Raw genomic sequence first — 20,425 nt, 5'->3', positions numbered from 1 at the left:
GGAGGACGGACATTGCAGCTCTGCAGTGTTAGGGAGGGACGGAGCTCTGGAATTTTTGATTCAGGTGAGAGATAAGTTGGCATAAAATGAACCAATCCAATGGACAAGAAACAACACGAGAATATGAGCTTGAAAGGGAAAGATAACAATATTTTATTGCTTATTCACCGGTTAATGCAGGCAATAAAAATGGTAAAGGGAAACCTCAGTACATTCTTCAGCTGTTCCCGGAACTTGGTCTGCGTCACCGCATAGATAAAAACGTTATTGCACGAACTGAGAAGCTGCAGCATGTTGGTCGTTTCTTGAAGAATGAACTGTGGGTCATTGAAATCCAGGCCGGTAAAGTAGGCCTCACCCGTAATCTGTACGTAGAGGAAATGCCCGACATAGGTGACCCAAAGGAGGAGGAAGCTGAGGGAGATGGCGAACAGCAGGACAATTGACCTTTTGCGGTTTGCCATTTCCAGGTCTTCCTGATTCTGGCAGCCTCGGAGTTTTCTACGGGCTCTGCTGGCCGCTACAATATGTCTTATCGTGAGGACATTGAGCAGTAGAATCAGTAGGAATGGAAGAAAGGGTGTAAAGATGCGGTCAAGCCAGTCATATGTCTGCCAGGCGGGCGAGGTGTAATAGCTGGACTTGATATCGCAGAACCAGGGCATCCCGTCCAGAATGTACAAAGGCTGATAGGTGAAGTAGAAAGGGATGTTCTTGACACAGCTCAGGGTACAGATCAGTCCTATAACCGACAATGCAGTTTTCTCAGTGCAGTATTTGGTCTTTAGTCTCTGGCAACAGATGGCCACAAAACGGTCAATGGTGAAAGCCACTGTCAGCCAGACTGAGCCATCCCGCGTGGCATAGACCAACACGGTGCTGGCAGCGCATCCGTGGGTGGTCGACAGAACACTTTCACGGAAATAAATTCCTCCAATCCGGTTGAGGATGACGGCAGTGATAATGACAAGAAAATCGCTCACCGCTATCGCCACCAGGTAGAAGGTGATGCCCCGGGAGAGGCCACACCGCCCTCGGGATAAGATTATAATCACCATCAAGTTGGCTATGAACGATAAAAAGAGAAATACAGGAAGACATTACCGAGCAGATTCTAAACACCAGCCTCATCTAATGCATTCTGAAACCTTCCTCACCCACGCTAATGCTATTTTGCTCCACCAGAACCCTTGTCTTTTGTTTGGCATCCTATTCTGGATGAACAGACGTTTGTTATGATCAACAGTTTTGAAACAGGAAACACTGTCTTGAACTACCAAGAAAAGTTTAGCCTCTCGCCACTAAGTTCATCCTCTGAGCCTTAAGGTCATTTGCAATCTTAGCTCCTTCTTGTATTTGACTTGAGCGTTCAAACGCTCCCCCTCACCCCCTCCCCGCGCCATAAACATCATCCAGCACAGATGCCTCGTATCGACTGTCATATCACACATCACAAACCTGCCTGAGGTTAGCTGGGGCTTAAACACTTGTCCAATATCTTGTAAAAACTACATTTCAGCAACATGATTAGTCTTTTGGGTGTTCGTCCAAACTGGATCTTTAGTGCGTTTATGCTCATTTGCTACATCTGATAACAGGAGGATTGCTCACAATGAGTCCTGGCCATTTATCACACCGATATTTTCTCATCTACAACAGCTACGGCCTAATAGGTCCTTAAATTTCATGAACTCATTGTTGTTTTCAAGTCATCCATAGCCTCGCCGCTCCTTATCTGCAAACCTCCGACAACACTGTTAATATCATACAATATCTAACACCTGGTATGCTCAGGAATTAAGTAGCTCCATCAGTGCTCATTTTGCCTTTAGCTGCCAAAACTTAACGTTAGCAATTCTCTCCCTCAAGTGGTCTGCCTCTCTTGCCTTCATTATGGCTCGGTTTAAAATATTTTTCTTTACTGAGTCCTTAAGACATTTGCCCGAATGTTGTGGTTAATGGGAAATTTGGTTTGCGCAAGCTGCTGACAAGTTCGCCTTTCCGCATGGACTTGAGTGGTGGCAAAAAAAAACGTTGAAATCAAATTTCTGAAGTAAAACCATGAGATGGACAATGTATGTTGACCTTCCCAGTAAATAAAAAACATTCGTTAAATTAACGTTCTACTATGATGTATGGAAACATCTGAAATATACCATATCCATTTAGAGATAGTGCTGCGGATTCCTGTTATGAATTAATACATTTCATATCACAATGTATTTAATATAATTGTTACATTTTGATAAATCAGTGCAGCATATTGTAATGAAATAATGCACGACATTGAATTTTACTGCACTGTGATTTGCCATTGTTCTGTGCAATGCTAAAAAGTTAGGCAGCATCTTATAACATTTGAATGAACTGCAACGTTTAAAAGAAACACGTCCATACACATTCATGTGTAACACTTCATAACTAGGAAATCTAACAAACGCAGTTTCTATAAATTTGCACCATGGAGCATTGGATAATGTCTTATACTGTGAACAAAATAAGTGGGACTAATAACTGGGGTGAAGTGGCATAGTGGTTAGCACTGCTTCCTCAGAGAGCCAGGGCTCTGGGTTAGATTCCCGACTTGGGTCGCTGTCTGTGTGAAGTCTGCATGCTTTCCCTGTGTCTGTGTGGTTTTCTCCTACGGTCCAAATATGTGCGGGTTATGTTGATTGATCTTGCTAAATTGTCCTTAATTGTCAGAGAGATTAGTAGGATAAATATGTGGGGTTACAGGGAAACCTTCTGAGACTGTTGTTGGTGCAGACTCAATAGACCAAATGGCGTCCTTCTGTACTGGAGGGAGCCCATGTTTCTAAATTATAACTCTGTCTAAAACCGAAATACTGCATCTCCATATATGAACCCAAGTGAAGTATATTAAACTGAAATAACACTGCATTTAAATAACAAATAGCCCATTTCTGAGATACAACAACAGATTTTCTGGCAATTTACCAAATAAAAATACTATCAAAATCTATATCTATATATTCAAAATCTATAGCTTACCCGGGATACCAATAACAGCGAGAATAGGATAGTAAATGGCATAAAATAGTCCATTCGCTGGCCCGTGCATTGTTATTTCTGAAATTGAACAAATCCTCCAAGCTGTACACTGAAGCTTTGCAGCACATTAAAAGCATCCTTCATTTATATGCAGTGAAAATCTCAAGGGTGACAATTAAGCTAGGTGCATTTGATTTACAGTTCAGTAAACAAACAGATTCACTCACGAGTCCAGTCCTCCTATGTACAACATTGGCAACACGGAAGGTTCCATATTTTCGTGGGCAAACTGCTTGCCGTTTTTGTACATCACCACCACCAATCTCCCCACCCCTCTCCGCGCCTCCCCACACCACAATGAAAACACCCACCAAAGCATGACTTGGAATCTGCATTATATGAAACTGTTGATAGATATTGTTCAGAGGTAACCTGAAATCCACTCATGTTCCCAGATAACAGTACAATAGAGAAGGAATGTCTGGGGTATATACGGGATAAATTTCTGGACCAAAGCGTTGAAGAATCAGCAAGGAAACAAACCCTTTTAGACTGGGTATTGTGTAACATGAAAATATTATTTGGCAATCTCGTTGAGATAGAGCCCTTGGCGATCAATGACTATAATATGATATAATTCTATATCAAGTTGGATACTAAGGTAGTAGATTCTGAGACCAGTGTGCTAAATCTCAACAAAGGGAGCTAAGATGATCTGAGACATGAATTAGATTTGATGGAAAAGAAATAGATGTATTGAAACTAATGACTGAAAGAAAAAGGGAAAGTGATGCAGATGTTAAAAAGTAGCATGAGGCAAATGGTAAGGAGATTGAGGTGGTTGAAATGTGTGGGCAGTACAGAATTGCAAAGAAAGAAAGAGAGAAGTGAATGGAGAGAGAAGTGAATAAGAGTGGGCTTTGCATTGGGCGGGAATCGAACCCAGGGCTTCTCACGTGGTACTTGACAGTTCGACAACAGAGCCATCAATGCAAAGATCAGGGGCCGCTGCTCATTTCATTCAACCAATGCTTTCACATGCAAAGAAATGTTCATGATTTTTTACAGCAAATTCAATGCAACTAACACACAACAACAACAGAGATGAAGTAACCACTGCTCGTTAACTGGGCAGGAGTCGAACCGGGCCTCCCGCTTGGCGCGCGAGCATTACACCGCTGAACCACCAATGCTGCTCTCGCTGATTCGCCCCCATACAAAACATACATGTCAGATACACACATGAAATCATATCACTTTCAATTTGCGACTTTTAACTTCCTGCTCTCCACCTCAGACATTTCTACATTCATCAAAAATCACCGACCCCAAACCCAATCCTGTTCCTCAATACACTGATAGTACTGCACCTACTGCGAGTAGCTTGCTGCATTTGGTTCCATAATTCAGTGGTTTAAGCACTGGTTTTATAACCCAACGGTCACGAGTTCAATTCTCGCTGGAGCCTTGAAGGAAAAAGTATTTGTAGAAGCCTTTAGGATGAAAGCAGGCAGACTGGCACTCAAAACGGAGTGTCCTTAAGATTAGAGAGGCAGATCATGTGTAACTTCGGGAATTAAGAACATTTTCTTCTTCGTGAAAAATTGATCAATTACAGGATGAGAATCTGAGAACAGTAGACTGCAATGTTCCAATAATGGATCAGGATCTCAGGACAACAGACTGTAATGATTGTAATGTTGCAATAATGGATCAGAGCCTGAGAACAATTTTGGATCAGGATCCGAGAAAATATACTGTAATGTTTCAATACTGGAACAGAATCCGTGAACAATAGACTGCAAAGTTTCAATACCGGATCAGAATCAGAGAACAATAGACAATAGATTGCAGTGTTCCATCAAACGATCAGAATTTGACAACATCCGAATGCAATTTTTAAGAAATGGATCAGAGTCTGAGAACAATAGAATGTAATCTTCCAAACTTGGATCAGTATCTGAGAACAATGGGCTGTAAATGTTTCAACACTTGATCAGAATCTGAGGACAATAGACTGTAATGATCCATTACTGGATCAGGATCTCACGACCATAAATTGTCATGTTCCAATAATGTATTAGAATCTGAGAACAATCGACTGTAATTTTCCAACAATGGATCAAAACCTGAGAACAATAAACTGTTACACTCCAATATGGGATCACATTCTGAGGGGAAAAAAAGATAGACCGCAATGTTCCAATACTGGATCAGAATCTGAGAACAATAGACTGCACTGCTCAAATACTGGATCAGAGTCTGAGATCAATGGTCTGTAATATTCCAACATTGATCAGAATTTAAGAGCAATCGACTGTAATGATCCATCGCAGGGTCAGAATCTGAGAACAATAGACTGCTGTGTTCCAACACTTGATCTGAATCAGACAACAATTGATTGTTATGTTCCAGTACAGGATCAGAATTTTCCAGTGCTGGATCAGAAACAGAGAACAACAAACTGCATTGTTCCAAACATGGATCGGAATCTGTGATTAATCGAATACGATGTTCCAATATTAGATCAGAATCTGAGAACGACATACTGCAATGTTCCAATACTGGATCAGAATCTGAGAACGACATACTGCAATGTTCCAACACTGGATCAGAATTTGAGATCAATAGAGAAAAACGATCCAATAATGGATCAGAAACTGAGGACCGCAGACTGCAATGTTGCAATAGTGGATCAGATTCTGAGAACAATAGACTGTAATGTTCCAATACTGGATCAGAATCTGGGAACATATACAGCAATGTTCCAATAATGGATCAGCATCTGAGAGCAATAGATTGTAATGTTCCAATAATGGGTCAGAATCTGAGAACAGTAGAATGTAATGTTCCAATGCTGGATCAGAATCTGAGAACAATAGACTGCAATGTTGCAATACTGGGTCCGAATCAGAACAATTAACTGCAAAGTTCCAATACTGGATCAGATTATGGGAAGAATGGACCGGGATGTTCCAATAGTGGATCAGAATCTGAGAACAACAGACTGGAATGTTCCAAAAACGGGTCGGAATCTGTGATTAATAGACTGTAATGTTCCAATACTGGATCATAAACTGAGAATAATAGATTGTAATATTTCAAAACGGAATCAGAATCTGAGAACAGTAGACTGCAATGTCTCAATGATGGATCACAATCTGAGAACAGTAGACTGCAATGTTTCAATGCTGGTTATAATCTGAGGACAATACTCTGTAATGTTCAAATAATGTATCAGAATCTGAGAGCAACAGACGGCAATGTGCCAATAATGGGTCTGAATATGTGAGTAATAAAATGTGATATTCCAATACTGAATCAGAATCTGAGAACAATAAACTGCAATATTCTAAAACTGAATGAAAATCTGAGAGCAATTGACTGCAATGTTCAAATACTGGATAAGAATCTGAGAGCAATAGACTGCAATGTTCAAATAATGGACCTGATTCTGAGAGTAATAGACTGCCATGTTCCTCTTTGTTAGCTTTGCACCGTCGGGTCCAGGGGTGGCACTGTCATTGGATAATCGATGATTGACAAGCGCTCATGAACACCTCAGTCGTGTTTTATATCAGGTTCATTGCTCAGCATTAGATACGGTAATTCTTGATTCTTTGTTGCATCCACGGCATGCTGCCATGGAGGTGATCCCGAACACACTCCAGAGAACCATTACCTTCCTGGCAGGTACTTGCCTGTCTTTCCCAGTCTATGTTAGGATTAAAATCATCCATTCATGCTCATTCTGCTTTGACGACACAGTTGTCTAATTTCAGCATTTACAAGATTTAGCATTTCTGGGCTATTACCACATAGTCGATAAATGACACCTATTGTGAAATTAGTGATTTTATGTTTGGGGAGGACATTTGGCCCGTCTTCTACATGCCGGCCCAAGATCACCCAAGTCCCTGTTATAATCCCACATTCTCCCACCCAGCCCATAGAAACATAGAAATTTGAAGCAGGAGGAGGCCATTCCGCCCTTCCAGCCTGTTCCCCCATTCATTCTGATCATGGCTGATCATCCAACTCAATATCCCGGTTCTGCATTCCCACCATAATCTTTGACCCCCTCCGCTCCAAGTGCCATATCCAACTGCTTCTTCAAACCATTCTCTATTTTGTAAACTTTCACTTTACATGGCGGTGAATTCCTCAGGTTGTCCATTCTCTGGGTGAAGAAATTTCCCCTCATCCCTCTTCCAAACTGTCGACCCCTTATTCTGAGTCTAGTTCTGGACTCCCCTACCATTCTTTGTGAAACTACCTTGTATGACCCTATTAGAATTTTGTTAGTCTCTAAGAGATTCCTCCCTCATTCTTCTGATCGTCAGCGAATATGAATTTAACAGACTCAATCTCATCTCATGTGTCAGCCCTAACATGCCAGGAATCAGTTTGGTAAACCTTTTCTGCACACCCTCGAGGGCATGGACATCCTTCCTCAGATGAAAAGAACAAAACTGCTCACAATATTCCAGGTGTGTGGCCTCACCAAGCCTCTGTATACTTGCAACAACACATCCCTTTTCCTGTACTCGAAACCTTTCACTGTGAAAGTCAACATAATATTTGTCTTCTTTCTGGCCTGTTACACATCCATGCTTACCTTCAGTGAATGGTGTACGAGGATACCCAGGTCTCGCTGCACATGCTGCTCTCTTAATTTAAATCCTATCAAATAGTATGTGTGGTGTATGGTGTCGAAATTTGCTGATGACAGCTAGAATGGTGGAACGGCAAATTGCGCGGAGGGTGTGGAGAGCCTGCAGAAGGATCTAGATAGGCTGGGCGAATGGGCCAGGAACTGGCAAATGGAATTTAATGTTGGCAAGTGCGAGGTGATCCACTTTGGTAGGAATAATGGTAGGAAGGACTATTACTTATGTGGAGAAAAACTGGACCTCGGTGTCCTTGTGCATGAGTCGCAAAAACCCAGCTTGCAGGTGCAGCAGGTGGTCAGGAAGGCTAATGGGATGCTGGCCTTCATAGCGAGGGGGATTGAATGTAAAAGTAGGGAGGTCTTGCTGCAGCTGTACAGGGCACTGGTGAGGCTGCAGCTGGAGTACTGTGTGCAGTTTTGGTCGCCGCACTTACGCAAGGATATTTTGGCCTTGGAGGGAGTGCAGAGGAGGTTTACTAGGCTGATAGCGGAGTTGAGGGGGTGGAGCTATGAGGAGAGGCTGAATAAACTAGGCTTGTACTCGTTAGAGTTTAGAAGAGTGAGGGGAGAGCTCATTGAGACGTATAAGATGATGAATGGGATGGATAGGATAGAGGTGGAGAGACTCTTCCCGCTCAGAAAGGACAGTAGGACAAGGGGGCACAGCCTCAAGATAAAGGGGGGGGGGGCGGTTTAGAACGGAGTTGAGGAGGAACTTCTTCACTCAAAGGGTGGTAATCTCTGGAATTCTCTGCCCGTTGAAGTGGTGGAGGCTGCCTCGTTAAATATTTTTCAGACGCGGATTGATGGGTTTTTGATAAGAGAGGGGATTAAGGGTTATGGGGAGAGGGCGGGAAAGTGGAACTGAGCCACGACAGATCAGCCATGATCTTATTGAATGGCGGGGCAGGCTCAAAGGGCTAGATGGCCTACTCCTGCTCCTATTTCTTATGTTCTTATGTTCTAATAATGTGTAGAGCCAGAAACTTTTAAAGGAGCTTACGGCATTTGTCTCTACCAGCAAATAACGCACTGAATTTTGGACAACAATGACAACCTTTGCATAAATACATGACGCTCTCTCGTTCCTTCATTCTGGACTTCTCCACCAAGGGAAATAATTTTATCCTGTCGCTCTGTATCTTCCCCTCATAATTTCGTATACTTCTATCAAGTCACCACCCAGCCTTCTTTGTTTCAAGGAAAATAACTCCAACTTGTCCAATCTAGCAACACTTTTCTGCACCTCCCAAAGAATCCGACATTGCAGAAGGAGGCCATTCGACCCATCGTCTGAACTTACCACAGTCCCACACAGACCCTTTCTGCGTAACTCCTCATATTTAACCTGCCATCCCTCCTCACACTCGGATCAACTTAGCAAAGCCAATTTACTTAACCAACACATCTTTGGAGTGTCGGAGGAAACTGGGACACTCGGAGGAATCCCACGCAGATATGAGCAGAATGTGCAAACTCCATGTAGATAGTAAGCCTAAGCTGGAATTCAACCCTGGCACTGTGAGGCAGTAGTGGTAAGCATTGTGCCATTGTGCCACCCTGAATCTCCCCCAGACACCTCTAATCACACCCCACCCGACCAAGTCAAACTAAACTCTCATTTCTGTCAGAGGAATTCAAAGGGGTTTGCTCACACTTGTAGCTTCGGGTCTGCCGAGGCTGGAAGATCAGCCAGGCCTTGGCACCCCCATTCCGGGGAGAGTGGAAAGATTAACCCATTACTCTCAGCCTAAGTCCCACCTAACTCCTAGGAGAATTGAAGGGCCCTTCCTATGCCGCCTGGCAGCTGATAAGAGGAAAATAGTCTCCAGACCAAACTCCTCAACTGTCCCTGCAGGAGTAAGGTGCCAAACATGGGTGTCAGTACCAGTGGGCAGTGTCATGGGGATTGGCTGGTCTCATAGCCAGTAGGGGGAGCTATACAATAAATGGCAGAAACTTCAGTAGTATAGACAGACAGAGGGACCTGGATGTGCAAGTCCACAGATCCTTAAAGTGGCAGCACAGGTGGAGAGGGTGGTGAAAAAGGCATATAGTATGCTTGCCTTTATTGGACCAGGCATAGAGTATAAAAGTTGGCAGATGATGTTGCAGCTATATAGAACGTTGATTAAGCCACATTTGGAATACTGCATACAGTTGTGGTCGCCACATTACTAAAATGACGCGGAGGCTTTGGAGAGAGTACAGAAGAAGTTTACCAGGATGTTGTCTGGTATAGAGGGTCTTAGCTATGAGGAGAGATTGGGTAAACTGAGGCTGTTCTCCCTGGAAAGACGGAGGATGAGGGATGACCTCATACAGGTGTTCAAAATTATGAAGGGCATAGACAGGGTGAACAGTGGGAAGCTTCCTCCCAGGTCAGAAGTGACTAACACAAGGGGTCACAAGTTCAAGGTGAGGGGGACAAGGTTCAACACACATATCAGGGGGAATATTTTACATTGAGGGTGGTGGGGGCCTGGAATGCACTGCCAAGCAAGGTGGTTGAGGCGGACACGCTTGGGTCATTTAAGACTTATCTAGATAGCCACATGAACAGACTGGGAATAGAGGGATACAAACGATTGGTCTAGTCGGGCACATGAGCAGCGCAGGCTTGGAGGGCCGAAGGGCCTCTTCCTGTGCAGTATTGCCCTTTGCTCTTTGTTTGGTGGTTTAATTTGGTTGTTCAGGGCCAACAGCAAGGAGTCTGAAGGAATTTCGTTGTTCTCTAACTGTCTCCAATACTCAACCATTAATAGAGTAAGTCCTGCTCTGGTTCAATCTACCAAAATGCTCCACCTCGCATTTATCTAAATTAAACTCCCTCTGCCATTCATCAGCACATTGCCCAATTGATCAAGATCCCACTGCAATTGGAGATAATCTTTTTCACTGTCCACTATACCACCAGTGTTGGTGTCATCTGCAAACTTACTAACCATGCCTCCTAAATTCACATCCAAATCATTAATATGGTGTTAGATGTTACAAGTTATTTTCTCCAAGCTTATGGGTTCAAACATTTCCCTTTCTGTCACTGATACGATGCTGACACCATTACATTTCCAGGTTTAAAATGTGCACTCTTTTACGGACAGGTTGGGGGAACTGTTGCACAATCTTTTTCTTTATTTTTTTGTGAGAATCGCATTCCACAGAAGGATTGAAAGATACTCGTCAGCCCTTCCGATATTCGCAAAATTCCTTCCATCAGGAAAGCTCACACAAACCCAAACTTGTTTTGTGGTGCATTTACAGGAAAGATTTTAGATGCAAAATGGAAGGTAAACTTATTTGTTCAGTGAGTGTAATTAATGCCAGAATTAATTCTGCCGGTACTAATTGTGCCTCTGAAGAATTCCCATCTATGCTTCATAAAGGATTCCTCCAGTGTTATCTACACTGACAGTGGGAGCACTACAGTGATGAACGGCTCCAGAGAGAGGGAGTCGAGGAACAAACATCTGGGAGAAAGAGATTGCAGACTTTTTGTACTGAATCTGAATCCATGAAAAGCAGGACGTCTCGACAATGGATCAGCATCTGAGGGTCACAGTTCTGAATGATACAACAATTGAGAGAAGTTTATACTGGGCACTGTACTATGTTTCTCGAGATTGGATATCTTTAGCTCTGCGTGTCCAATATATACTGATAGTGATTCAGTATTTTTACTATCCAATCCTGGCTGTTATTGGTGTCCCTGGTAAGTTTCTCTACTAATTATTAATGATGTAGCCCATGTTTAATTCTGCTACTCTTGCCATCTGCTCTACCCTGTTTGCTACTGTTGCTTCTGGTGTGCGTCCTCGTCGAGTTATCACATCTACAAAGCACTGAACACTTCTTCAATGCTGCCTGTGTTATGAAGTTGAGTTCAAAATTAAATAAACAATGTTTAGAAAGATAGAACATAGAACATAGAAAAACTACAGGACAAACAGGCCCTTCGACCCATAAGTTGCACCGATGATATCCTTGTGGGCTGAAAAAGAGATATAAAGTAAGTATAAAAAGATTAAAGGGAAAAGAGTGTGTCGTCCCTTTAAAAAGCTGTTTTTGTTTGACGTTAAGAAGTTTAAACTGCAGAGTACACAGCGACTCTAAGTTGCAACATTTGGACAAAAGCATCGGGTTTGCCTAGGTAACTAGCTCTATAGGTTTCGCATTATGCCAGCCGATGATTTTAAATAAGACACTCATCTAAACGGGACCTATTAGATTTGAAATGACTGTTGTTGCTAACCTCGAGCCAAACTGAGTACAGGGATAAGTCAGTAGGATTATAAAAATAACCCAGCTGCCTTCAGTGCAGATCCACCGGTGCTTGAACCAGGAACACAACCAGAAGCAAGGTCCCGAACACCTGAAGAAGTTAAAGGCAGTTAAAGGAATTTAGATCAACTGGAGCAGCTGTTTCTTTACTCTGCCAGCTTCAGACAGGGATTCAGATAAATCACCGTCTCACCAGCAGGAAACATCATATCAGATAGCATGTACAGACAGCGGACAATGACCAAAGTGCAAATGTGAGGTAATGCATTTTAGAAGGTCCAATACAGATAGCAAATATACAGTAAATGGAGAATCCTGAAGAGTATTGATAGGCAGAAGGATCTGGGTGTACAGGTACACAGGTCACTGAAAGTGGCAACGCAGGTGGAGAAGGTAGCCAAGAAGACATACGGCATGCTTGCCTTCATCAGCCTGAGAATTAAATTTAAAAATTGTCAAGTCATGTTGCAGCTTTTTGAATATTACTTTGGCCGCACTTGGAATATAGTATTCAAATCTGGTTGCCACATTACCAGAAGGATGTGGAGGCTTTGGCGAGAGTACAGGAAAGATTTACCAGCATGTTGCCTGATACGGTGGACATTAGCTAAGAGGAGAGATTGGAGAAACTTGATTTGTTCTCAGTGGAATGGCGGAAGTTGAGGGACGACCTGATAGAAGACTACAAAATTATGAGGGGCGTGGACAGAATAGACAGTCAGAAGCTTATTTTCGAATGCGGAACAGTCAGTTACTAAGGGCCACAGGCTTAAGGTGCGAGTAGCAAGGTTCAAAGGAGATGTACGAGGCAAGTTTTTTTTTACAAAGATGTTGGTGGGTGCTTGGAATTCCCTTCCTGGGGTAATAAATGCTGGTATGAGTTTTCAGGGGCGCCTGACAAATACATGAATATGATGCGATTGGAAAGGCATTGTTCCCGGAAGGGTGTGGAGATTTATTTCAGGTTGGTACAGGCTTGGAGGGCCAATGGATCTTTCCCTGTGCTTTAATTTACTTTGTTCTTTCTTCTTTTTTTTTCTCCAAACTTCCGAACACGATCAGACCTGGTTACATATATCTTTTTGACAGTGACTCAGATTTTGTTATTGCTGTTTTAGTCTGAATGACCCTTGTTCTTTCTGAAAAAGCATGTCAGTCAAAAACCACCTTTAATACAAATGTGACTTGTTTAGTTAAAGTTCCTGGTTATCTAAACAATATACTTTGTTAATTACTCACTGGCAGTGAGTGTTAGGTCTTTACATTAGTGGACTTCAAAGTTAATTATGAATAGCTAACACCTTCCCAAAATAATTGTAGCTGATTACAATGCGAGGGAAATGGGATTAGCCATCATGACATAACACTTGATAATTCCTTTTGCTACTGGGAATATTCCACGTCAATCTCCGTTACATCTGTAATCTGTATTTGTTGTTGTCTCAGTATTGAGGACATGGAACCCATTCATTCACGTTCCCTGACACCTGACTGTGGAGTCGATATTGAAAGGAATCCTCAGCACCACAAGGCACAAACAAACGGCTTCGATCACAGTGTGTACGACTCTACCAGTAGTTTGAATCCTCTATGTCCCCCTCTCACACTCTCCTCAAGGTGCTGAGTGTCAGTCCCAGTCACCCAGTGTCCACCTCTCATGTTCTACTTAAGGTGCTGCTTGTCTGCCGCCGTGTCCCAGTGCCCCCCCTCTCACATTCTCCCCAGGTGCTGACTGTCCCGGTGTCCCAGTGTCTCCCTCTCACACTCTCCTCAAGGTGCTGACTATCTGTCCAGGTGTCCCAGTGTCCCCCTCTCACACTCTTCACAAGGTGCTGACTGTCTCTCCCCATGTCCGAGTGCCCCCGTCTCACACTTTCCTCGAGGTACTGAATATCTGCCCCGGTGTCCCGGTGTCCCAGTGTCCCTCTCACACCCTCCTCAATGTGCTGACTTTCTGTCCCCGTGTCCCCCTTTCACACTCTCCTCAAGGTGCTGCTGACTCTGTTTAGGTGTCCTGGTATCATGTTCTCAGTCTTGCCTCTTTTCAAACTCACAATAGAAAATGCTGAGGAAGTTTGATGTAAAGCCTCTTGATAAGATTCTTCTTTATGTAATACCGAGAGATAAATCAATATGAACCCTCTTTCTCTGATTGTTCTGTATGTAACACTGACAGATAGATCTCCCTGAAGCTTGTTGCTGTGACTGTACCTCGTACCGTCCAGAACACAGATACTTCGACCTGAAGCCTCTTGCTCTTATTGTTCTGTACATATCACTGAGAGATAGTTCTATGTGAAGCTTGTTGCTGAGACTGCACAGTCATAACACTGAGAGATAGTTCTATAGGATGACTTTAGCTAAGACTATACAATATGTAACACTGAGATCTATGTGATCTATGTGAAGCCCCTGACTAAAGTTGTTTTCTATATAAGCTGTACGTTAGATCCAGACTACAGCCTAGATTTAGCATTCTGTATCATTTCTCATTAATGTTAATCTCATCTAAAACCCACAAACATGATCACCGTAAAACAAAAAGATATAGGAACAGAATTAGACTATTAGGGCCATCGAGCCTGCTCCACCATTCAATTATGGTGTATGTGTTTCTCAAACCCATTCTCCCACTTTTTTCCCCTGTGACCCTTGATCCCATTGCCAGTCGAGAACCTGGATAACTCTTCCTTCAATACATTCAGTGACCTGACCTTGTGCAGCAATGAATTCCACAGATTCACCACCCTCTCTCCAAAAAAAAATCCTGCTCATCAATGTTGTAAAGTAAGGATTCTCACAACAGCAGGTTAAAGCCTTACACATTTATATGGAATCACAATCTTTTCGGAACGCTGCTTCTTCATGAGGTGAGTGGACAACTGGTGCTGTGAGATTTCTCAATATGCCCACCCCAGTCCAACACCGGCATCTCCACACCACATTTCAAAAGGGTCGGCCCTTTCCTCTGAGACTGTGTCTTGGGACCTAGTCTCTCCTGCTAACGGAATCGTCCTCCCCAAGTGCACTCTACCCAGGCGTTTCACTATTCATTAATTCTCAATGATATCCCCCTCTTCATTCGGTCCAAACTCCATCGAGTACACTCGCAGAGTCCTCAGACAAGCCTCATGTGTTAAGTCTTTCATTCCCCTGATCAGTCTTGTGATGCTCCTCTGGACACTATCCAAGACCAGCACATCCTCCCTTTGGTGCAGGACCCAAAATTGCTGACAATATTCAGAATGTGGTCTGACTAGAGCCTTATAAAACTTCAGCAGCACACCCTTGCTCGTGTATGCTAAACCTCTGGAAATAAACGCTAGCAGACTGACCTCTGATATATCGAATGAACATTGTAAGGTTTGTGGTCCATTATTTCGAACTTCCCATACCTCCCTTACCCTCAACACTCCGTCTAGGCTGTAAGTTTTCTACTTTGGGTATAAAAAATGTTGGATTGAAGGGGGTTAAGTGAAGCTGTTTGTTTAGTGATTGTAATTGATGTGAATCTCCATGGATCTGATTAGTGTGCCTGGAGGCTTTTTCTCTTTCATTAATGAGGGATTCCGTTCAACGTGTTGTCCCACTGAGTCAACGGGAGCGACAGCTCCGACACTAACAGAGATCAGCAGCTTTGGAGAGAAAGGGAGGGAGAGGAGAGATCAGAATCTGGGAACAATGGATTGGAATGTTCCAATAATGGATCAGAATCTGTGTACAATGAACCGGAATATTCCAACAATGGATCAGAATCTGGGAACAATGCACTGGAATGTTACAACAATGGATCAGAATCTGGGAACAATGCACTGGAATCTTCCAACAAAGGACACGAGTTTATTCATTTGGATTTCTATGTTTACTGCAGATGATCTGTGGATAAGATCAGCCTTTCGGATTGAATATCTACTAAACGCGATTCAATACTTTTACTGCCCCCTTCTGACATTTGTTGGTGTACCCGTTAAGTCCCTGGCTGAAATTATACTGGGCTGACCGCCACAGGAATCAGAACAGTCGAGGGCTGATGGTCTCAGGCGGGATTTTGTAGCTTCAGGAGGAGTAAGACTGTGAAGTTCCGTCCCGTGCCCGGTTCCTACACACCTACACACACACACACAAACACACACATACAAGCACACACACACAAGCACACACACACAAGCACACACAGACACACACAAATAGACACACACCAGTGGAAGCAACTTCCCTGCTTCTATCTTATCTATTCCCTTCATAATCTTACATGTTTCTGTAAGATCTCTCCTCATTCTACTGAATTTCAATGTGCATAACCACAGGCGACTCAGTCTTTCCTCATAAGCCAACCCTCTCAACTCCGTAATCAACCTCCTAAATTTCCTCTGCACCCCCTCCAGTGCCAGTATCTCCTTTTTCAAGTAAGGAGACCAAAATTGAACACCAGGTGCAGCCTAACCAGCACCTCATACAGCGACAACATAAACTCGTTATTTTTAACTCCATTCCTCGAGCAATGAAGGGCAAAATTACACACTGACATACTGGTACAGACAGTGTAGACTCACAGGAGCAGACACTGACGGGAGGAGAGCAGGTTTACAACTCCTCCCTGGCTATTGATGGTGGGGTGAGCATATAGAACCACGTGACAGCCTCGAACTCAGGCCTATGCCCGATCTCCCCTCATTCTTTTGAATTTGTGTGAGTATAGCCCCAGTCTACTCAGTCTTTCCTCATAAGCCAACCCTCTCAGCTCCGGAATCAACCTCGTGCATCACTTCTTCATCCCCATCCAGGGCCAGTATATGTTTTTTAAAGTAAGGAGACCAAAACTGTACACAATACTCCAGATGTGGCCTCATCAGCACCTTATACAAGTGTAACATAAACTCGCTGTTTTTAAACTCCATCCCTCTTGCAATGAAGGATAAAATTCCGTTTACCTTCTTCATTACCAGCTGCACCTGCAAACCAACTCCCTGGAATTCTAGCACAAGGATACCCAGGCCCTTCTGCACAGCAGCACGCTGCAATTATTTACCATTTAAATAATAGTCCATTTTGCTGTTATTCCTACTAAAATAGGTGACTCACATTTACCAACATTGCAGTTCATCTGCCAGATCCTCACCCACTCACTTAGACTACCTATATCCTTCTGCAGACTTTTAGCATCCTCTGCACACTTTGCTCTGCCACTAATCTTAATGTCATCTGCATTTTTTGACATACTACACTTGGTCCCCAACTCCAAATCATCTCTGTAAATCGTAAACCACTGTGGTCGCAACACTGATCCCTGAGGCACACCAATAGTCACTGATCACCAACCAGAAAATCACCCATTTACCTCCACTGTTTGTGTTCTGTGAGATAACTGATCCTCTATTCACGGTAATAATTCCATGTAACACTGCACACCTTTATCTTATGCAGAAGTTTTTGGTGTGGCACCTTTGTCAAATGCCTTCTGAAAATTCAGACACACCACATCTATGATTCCCCATTGTGAACTGTGCATGTAATGCTCTCAAATAATTCCACCAAATTAGTCAAACATGACCTTCCCTTCATGAACCCATATTTTGTCTTACTAATGGGACATTTCATATCCAGATGTTGTGCTATTTCTTCCGTGATGAGAGACTTAAGCATTTTCCCACTACAGGAGCTAGCTAACCAACATATAGTTACCCACTGTTTATCTATAACATAGAACATAGAACAGTACAGCACAATACAGAGCTTCTGCCCTCAATGTGTGCCGAGCTATGTCCAAACCCAAGATCAAGCTATCCCTCTCCCTATCATTCTGGTGTGCTCCATGTGCCCATCCAATAACCGCTTGAAAGTTCCTAAAGTGTCCGAATCCATCATCACAGCAGACAGGGCGTTCTGCACCCCAACCACTCTCTGAGTAAAGAATCTACGTCGGACATCCCTCCTATATGTCCCACCATGAAACTTATAGGTATGTCCCCGAGTAACACCTACATCCACCCGAGTAAATAGCCCCTGAACTTCCACTCTATCAATCCCTCCCATCATCTTATAAACCTCTATTAAGTCGTCTCTCATTCTCCTCCACTCCAAAAATAAAACAGCTCCCTCAACCTTTTCTCATAAGACCTACTTTCCAAAACAGACAGCATCACATTTGCTGTTTTGCAATCTGCGGGAACCACCTCAGATTCCAGCGAATTTTGGTAAATTACCACTAGTGCATTTGTTATTTCTCCCGCCATCTCTTTTATTTCCTTGTGATGCATTCCATCAGGGCCAGGAGACGTGTGTACCTTTAGCCTCATTAACTTGTCTAACACTAATGGAGTGCAGAATGTAATGCTGCAGTCATAGCTAGGGTGTAGAAAAAGATCATCTAAATGTGATGTGGGTCCAATAAAACGTCTGCTGGCAGCAAGGAGAAGCTGTTCTTGAGTCGGTAGCATGCTGGAACAATGGTTAGCGCTGCTGTGTTACAGGGATGTGAGTTTGATTCCCGGCTTTGATCACTTTATGGAATTTGCACATTATCCCCGTGTTCGTGTGTGTTTCTCCGGAAGCTCCGGTTTCCACCCTCGTTCCAAACATGTGCAGTTTAAGTTGACTGGCCATGCTAAATTCTCTATTATGATCCCGAGATATGTATGTCAGAAAGATTAGCAAGGTTCATAAGTGGGCCTGGTTGGGATTTTGTAGGTGCAGGCTCGATGGTTGGAATGACGTCCTTCTCCAATGTAGTGTTCCGATGATTCAATGTGTCAGTCGGTCTATGTCCTCAGACTTTTTATCTTTTTTCTCGACGGAACAAAGTGGAAGAATTTATGTCCGTGGTGCATTGGGTCTTTAATATGGTGGCTGCTTTTCTGAGGCAATCAATCGGTGGGAGGTTGGTTTAAGTGATGGATCGGGCTCAATTCATGAAGCTTTGAAGTTTCTTACATCTTGGACAGATCAGGAACCATACCAAGCTATGATACAACAAGAAGTAATGTTTTCTATGGTGCATCTGTGAAAGTTGAAGAGAATTATAGCTAATATGCCAAATGTCCTTAGACCTCTGAGAAAGTTGACGCGTTGGTAAGACTTGTTGACTACTGTGTCTTGATGGAGGGACCAGGATAGGTTGTTGATGATCTGCACCCCTAAAAAAAGTGATGCTCTCGACAACTTCACCTTCACCCCATTGTTATAGACAGGGGGAGGTACTCCACTGTGCTCCTTGAAGTCGATGATAATCTCCTTTGCTTTGTTGACACTGAGGACGAGATTATTGTGGTCGCACTGGTTCACCAGATTCTCTGTCTCCTGTTCTTGGCCTTATCGTTGTTTGAGATTTGACCCACTACAGTGATATGATCAGCAAATTTGGAAATCGAGTTGGAGGGGAATTTGGCCATGCAGACATCAGCACAGAAGGATATAGTAAGGGGTTGAGGACACAACCTTGTGAGACACCGCTGCCGAGATGTAGTCGGTAAACATAAGATTGTGTTCCAGGGTTGAAGGTAGGGCCAAGGAGTTGGTTTTCTGTCGACCTGTTGTGATGGTAAGTGAACTGGAGTGGATCTGGGCAATCTTGGAGGCCGGAATGGATTCATACCAGGATTAACATTTTGATACGTTTCATAACATTGGATATCAGTGCCACTGGACGATAGCCATTGTGCCAAGCTGTTTGGCTTTGCCTTTGTACAGGCTTTGGTTTGAGTTTGTTCTTGCCTGGTGCATAGATTTGCAACCTACCTGCCGAGAAAGGACTCACTGATCTTCAATGGTCCAGTAGGCCATACTGGCACAACAGCAAACTTACTGGGTACTGTGGATGGTAGCTATTCACTGAACCCTGAAGCTTGCTCCCACTGTTGAAAGCAAACCCTGATACTGGTGTTCTGTGCCAATCGAATGTGAGATTGCTGTTTCTTTCTGTGTTGTGCGAATGGTGGTAATAGTGTTGTTGTCTCTTCCCCAGGATGCAGTCCTGTGTAAGTATAATAGAGTCAGAACTGTTGAGGCATCAGGATCTCCCTCTGCCGACTGTTAATATTGTCCAGAGGAAAGGGTGAAACCAGCACTGTTTGATACCATGTCTGCTGCAGGGGTTGTCAGTAAGCTGTCTGACAGACGACAGATTATCACCTCCAGGACTCCACTCCGGATTTTCAGTCTCCCTCATCCTTCTTACTGCCAAATACCCACAAAGGTAGAGGGACTATTCAACTGTAGCTGAGAGAGGATCAATGTTGTGGACTCCCCAGAAAACTCTCACGTAAGTGTATACCATTGTGTCGCTACCATAGAGCAGGATAGTGACACCGTGGTTGGCACCACTGACTCACAGCATCAGGGATCTCAGTTCACTGTCTGCGTGGAGTTTGGAACTTCTCCCATGTCTGTGTGGATTCCTTCCGGATTCTCCAGTTTCCTCTCACACTGCAAACAAAGTTTTGGATTAAAAAAAAAATTCTTCCT

General features: G+C 43.4%; 1 protein-coding gene across 1 annotated transcript; it reads right to left on the bottom strand.

Moving 5' to 3' along the window:
- Positions 1 to 164: 164 nt before the first annotated feature.
- LOC145362406 (G-protein coupled receptor 15-like) lies at positions 165 to 1,058 on the bottom strand. The gene has a single exon (XM_080218448.1). The coding sequence runs from the start codon at positions 1,056 to 1,058 to the stop codon at positions 165 to 167; it is 894 nt and encodes a 297-aa protein (XP_080074574.1).
- Positions 1,059 to 20,425: the final 19,367 nt, after the last annotated feature.

The sequence above is a fragment of the Carcharhinus amblyrhynchos genome, unplaced genomic scaffold (assembly GCF_965287045.1).
Source record: "Carcharhinus amblyrhynchos unplaced genomic scaffold, sCarAmb.v2.hapA scaffold_38, whole genome shotgun sequence".
Taxonomy (NCBI): Eukaryota; Metazoa; Chordata; class Chondrichthyes; order Carcharhiniformes; family Carcharhinidae; genus Carcharhinus; species Carcharhinus amblyrhynchos.
This window is presented reverse-complemented; position numbering and strand designations above follow the sequence as displayed.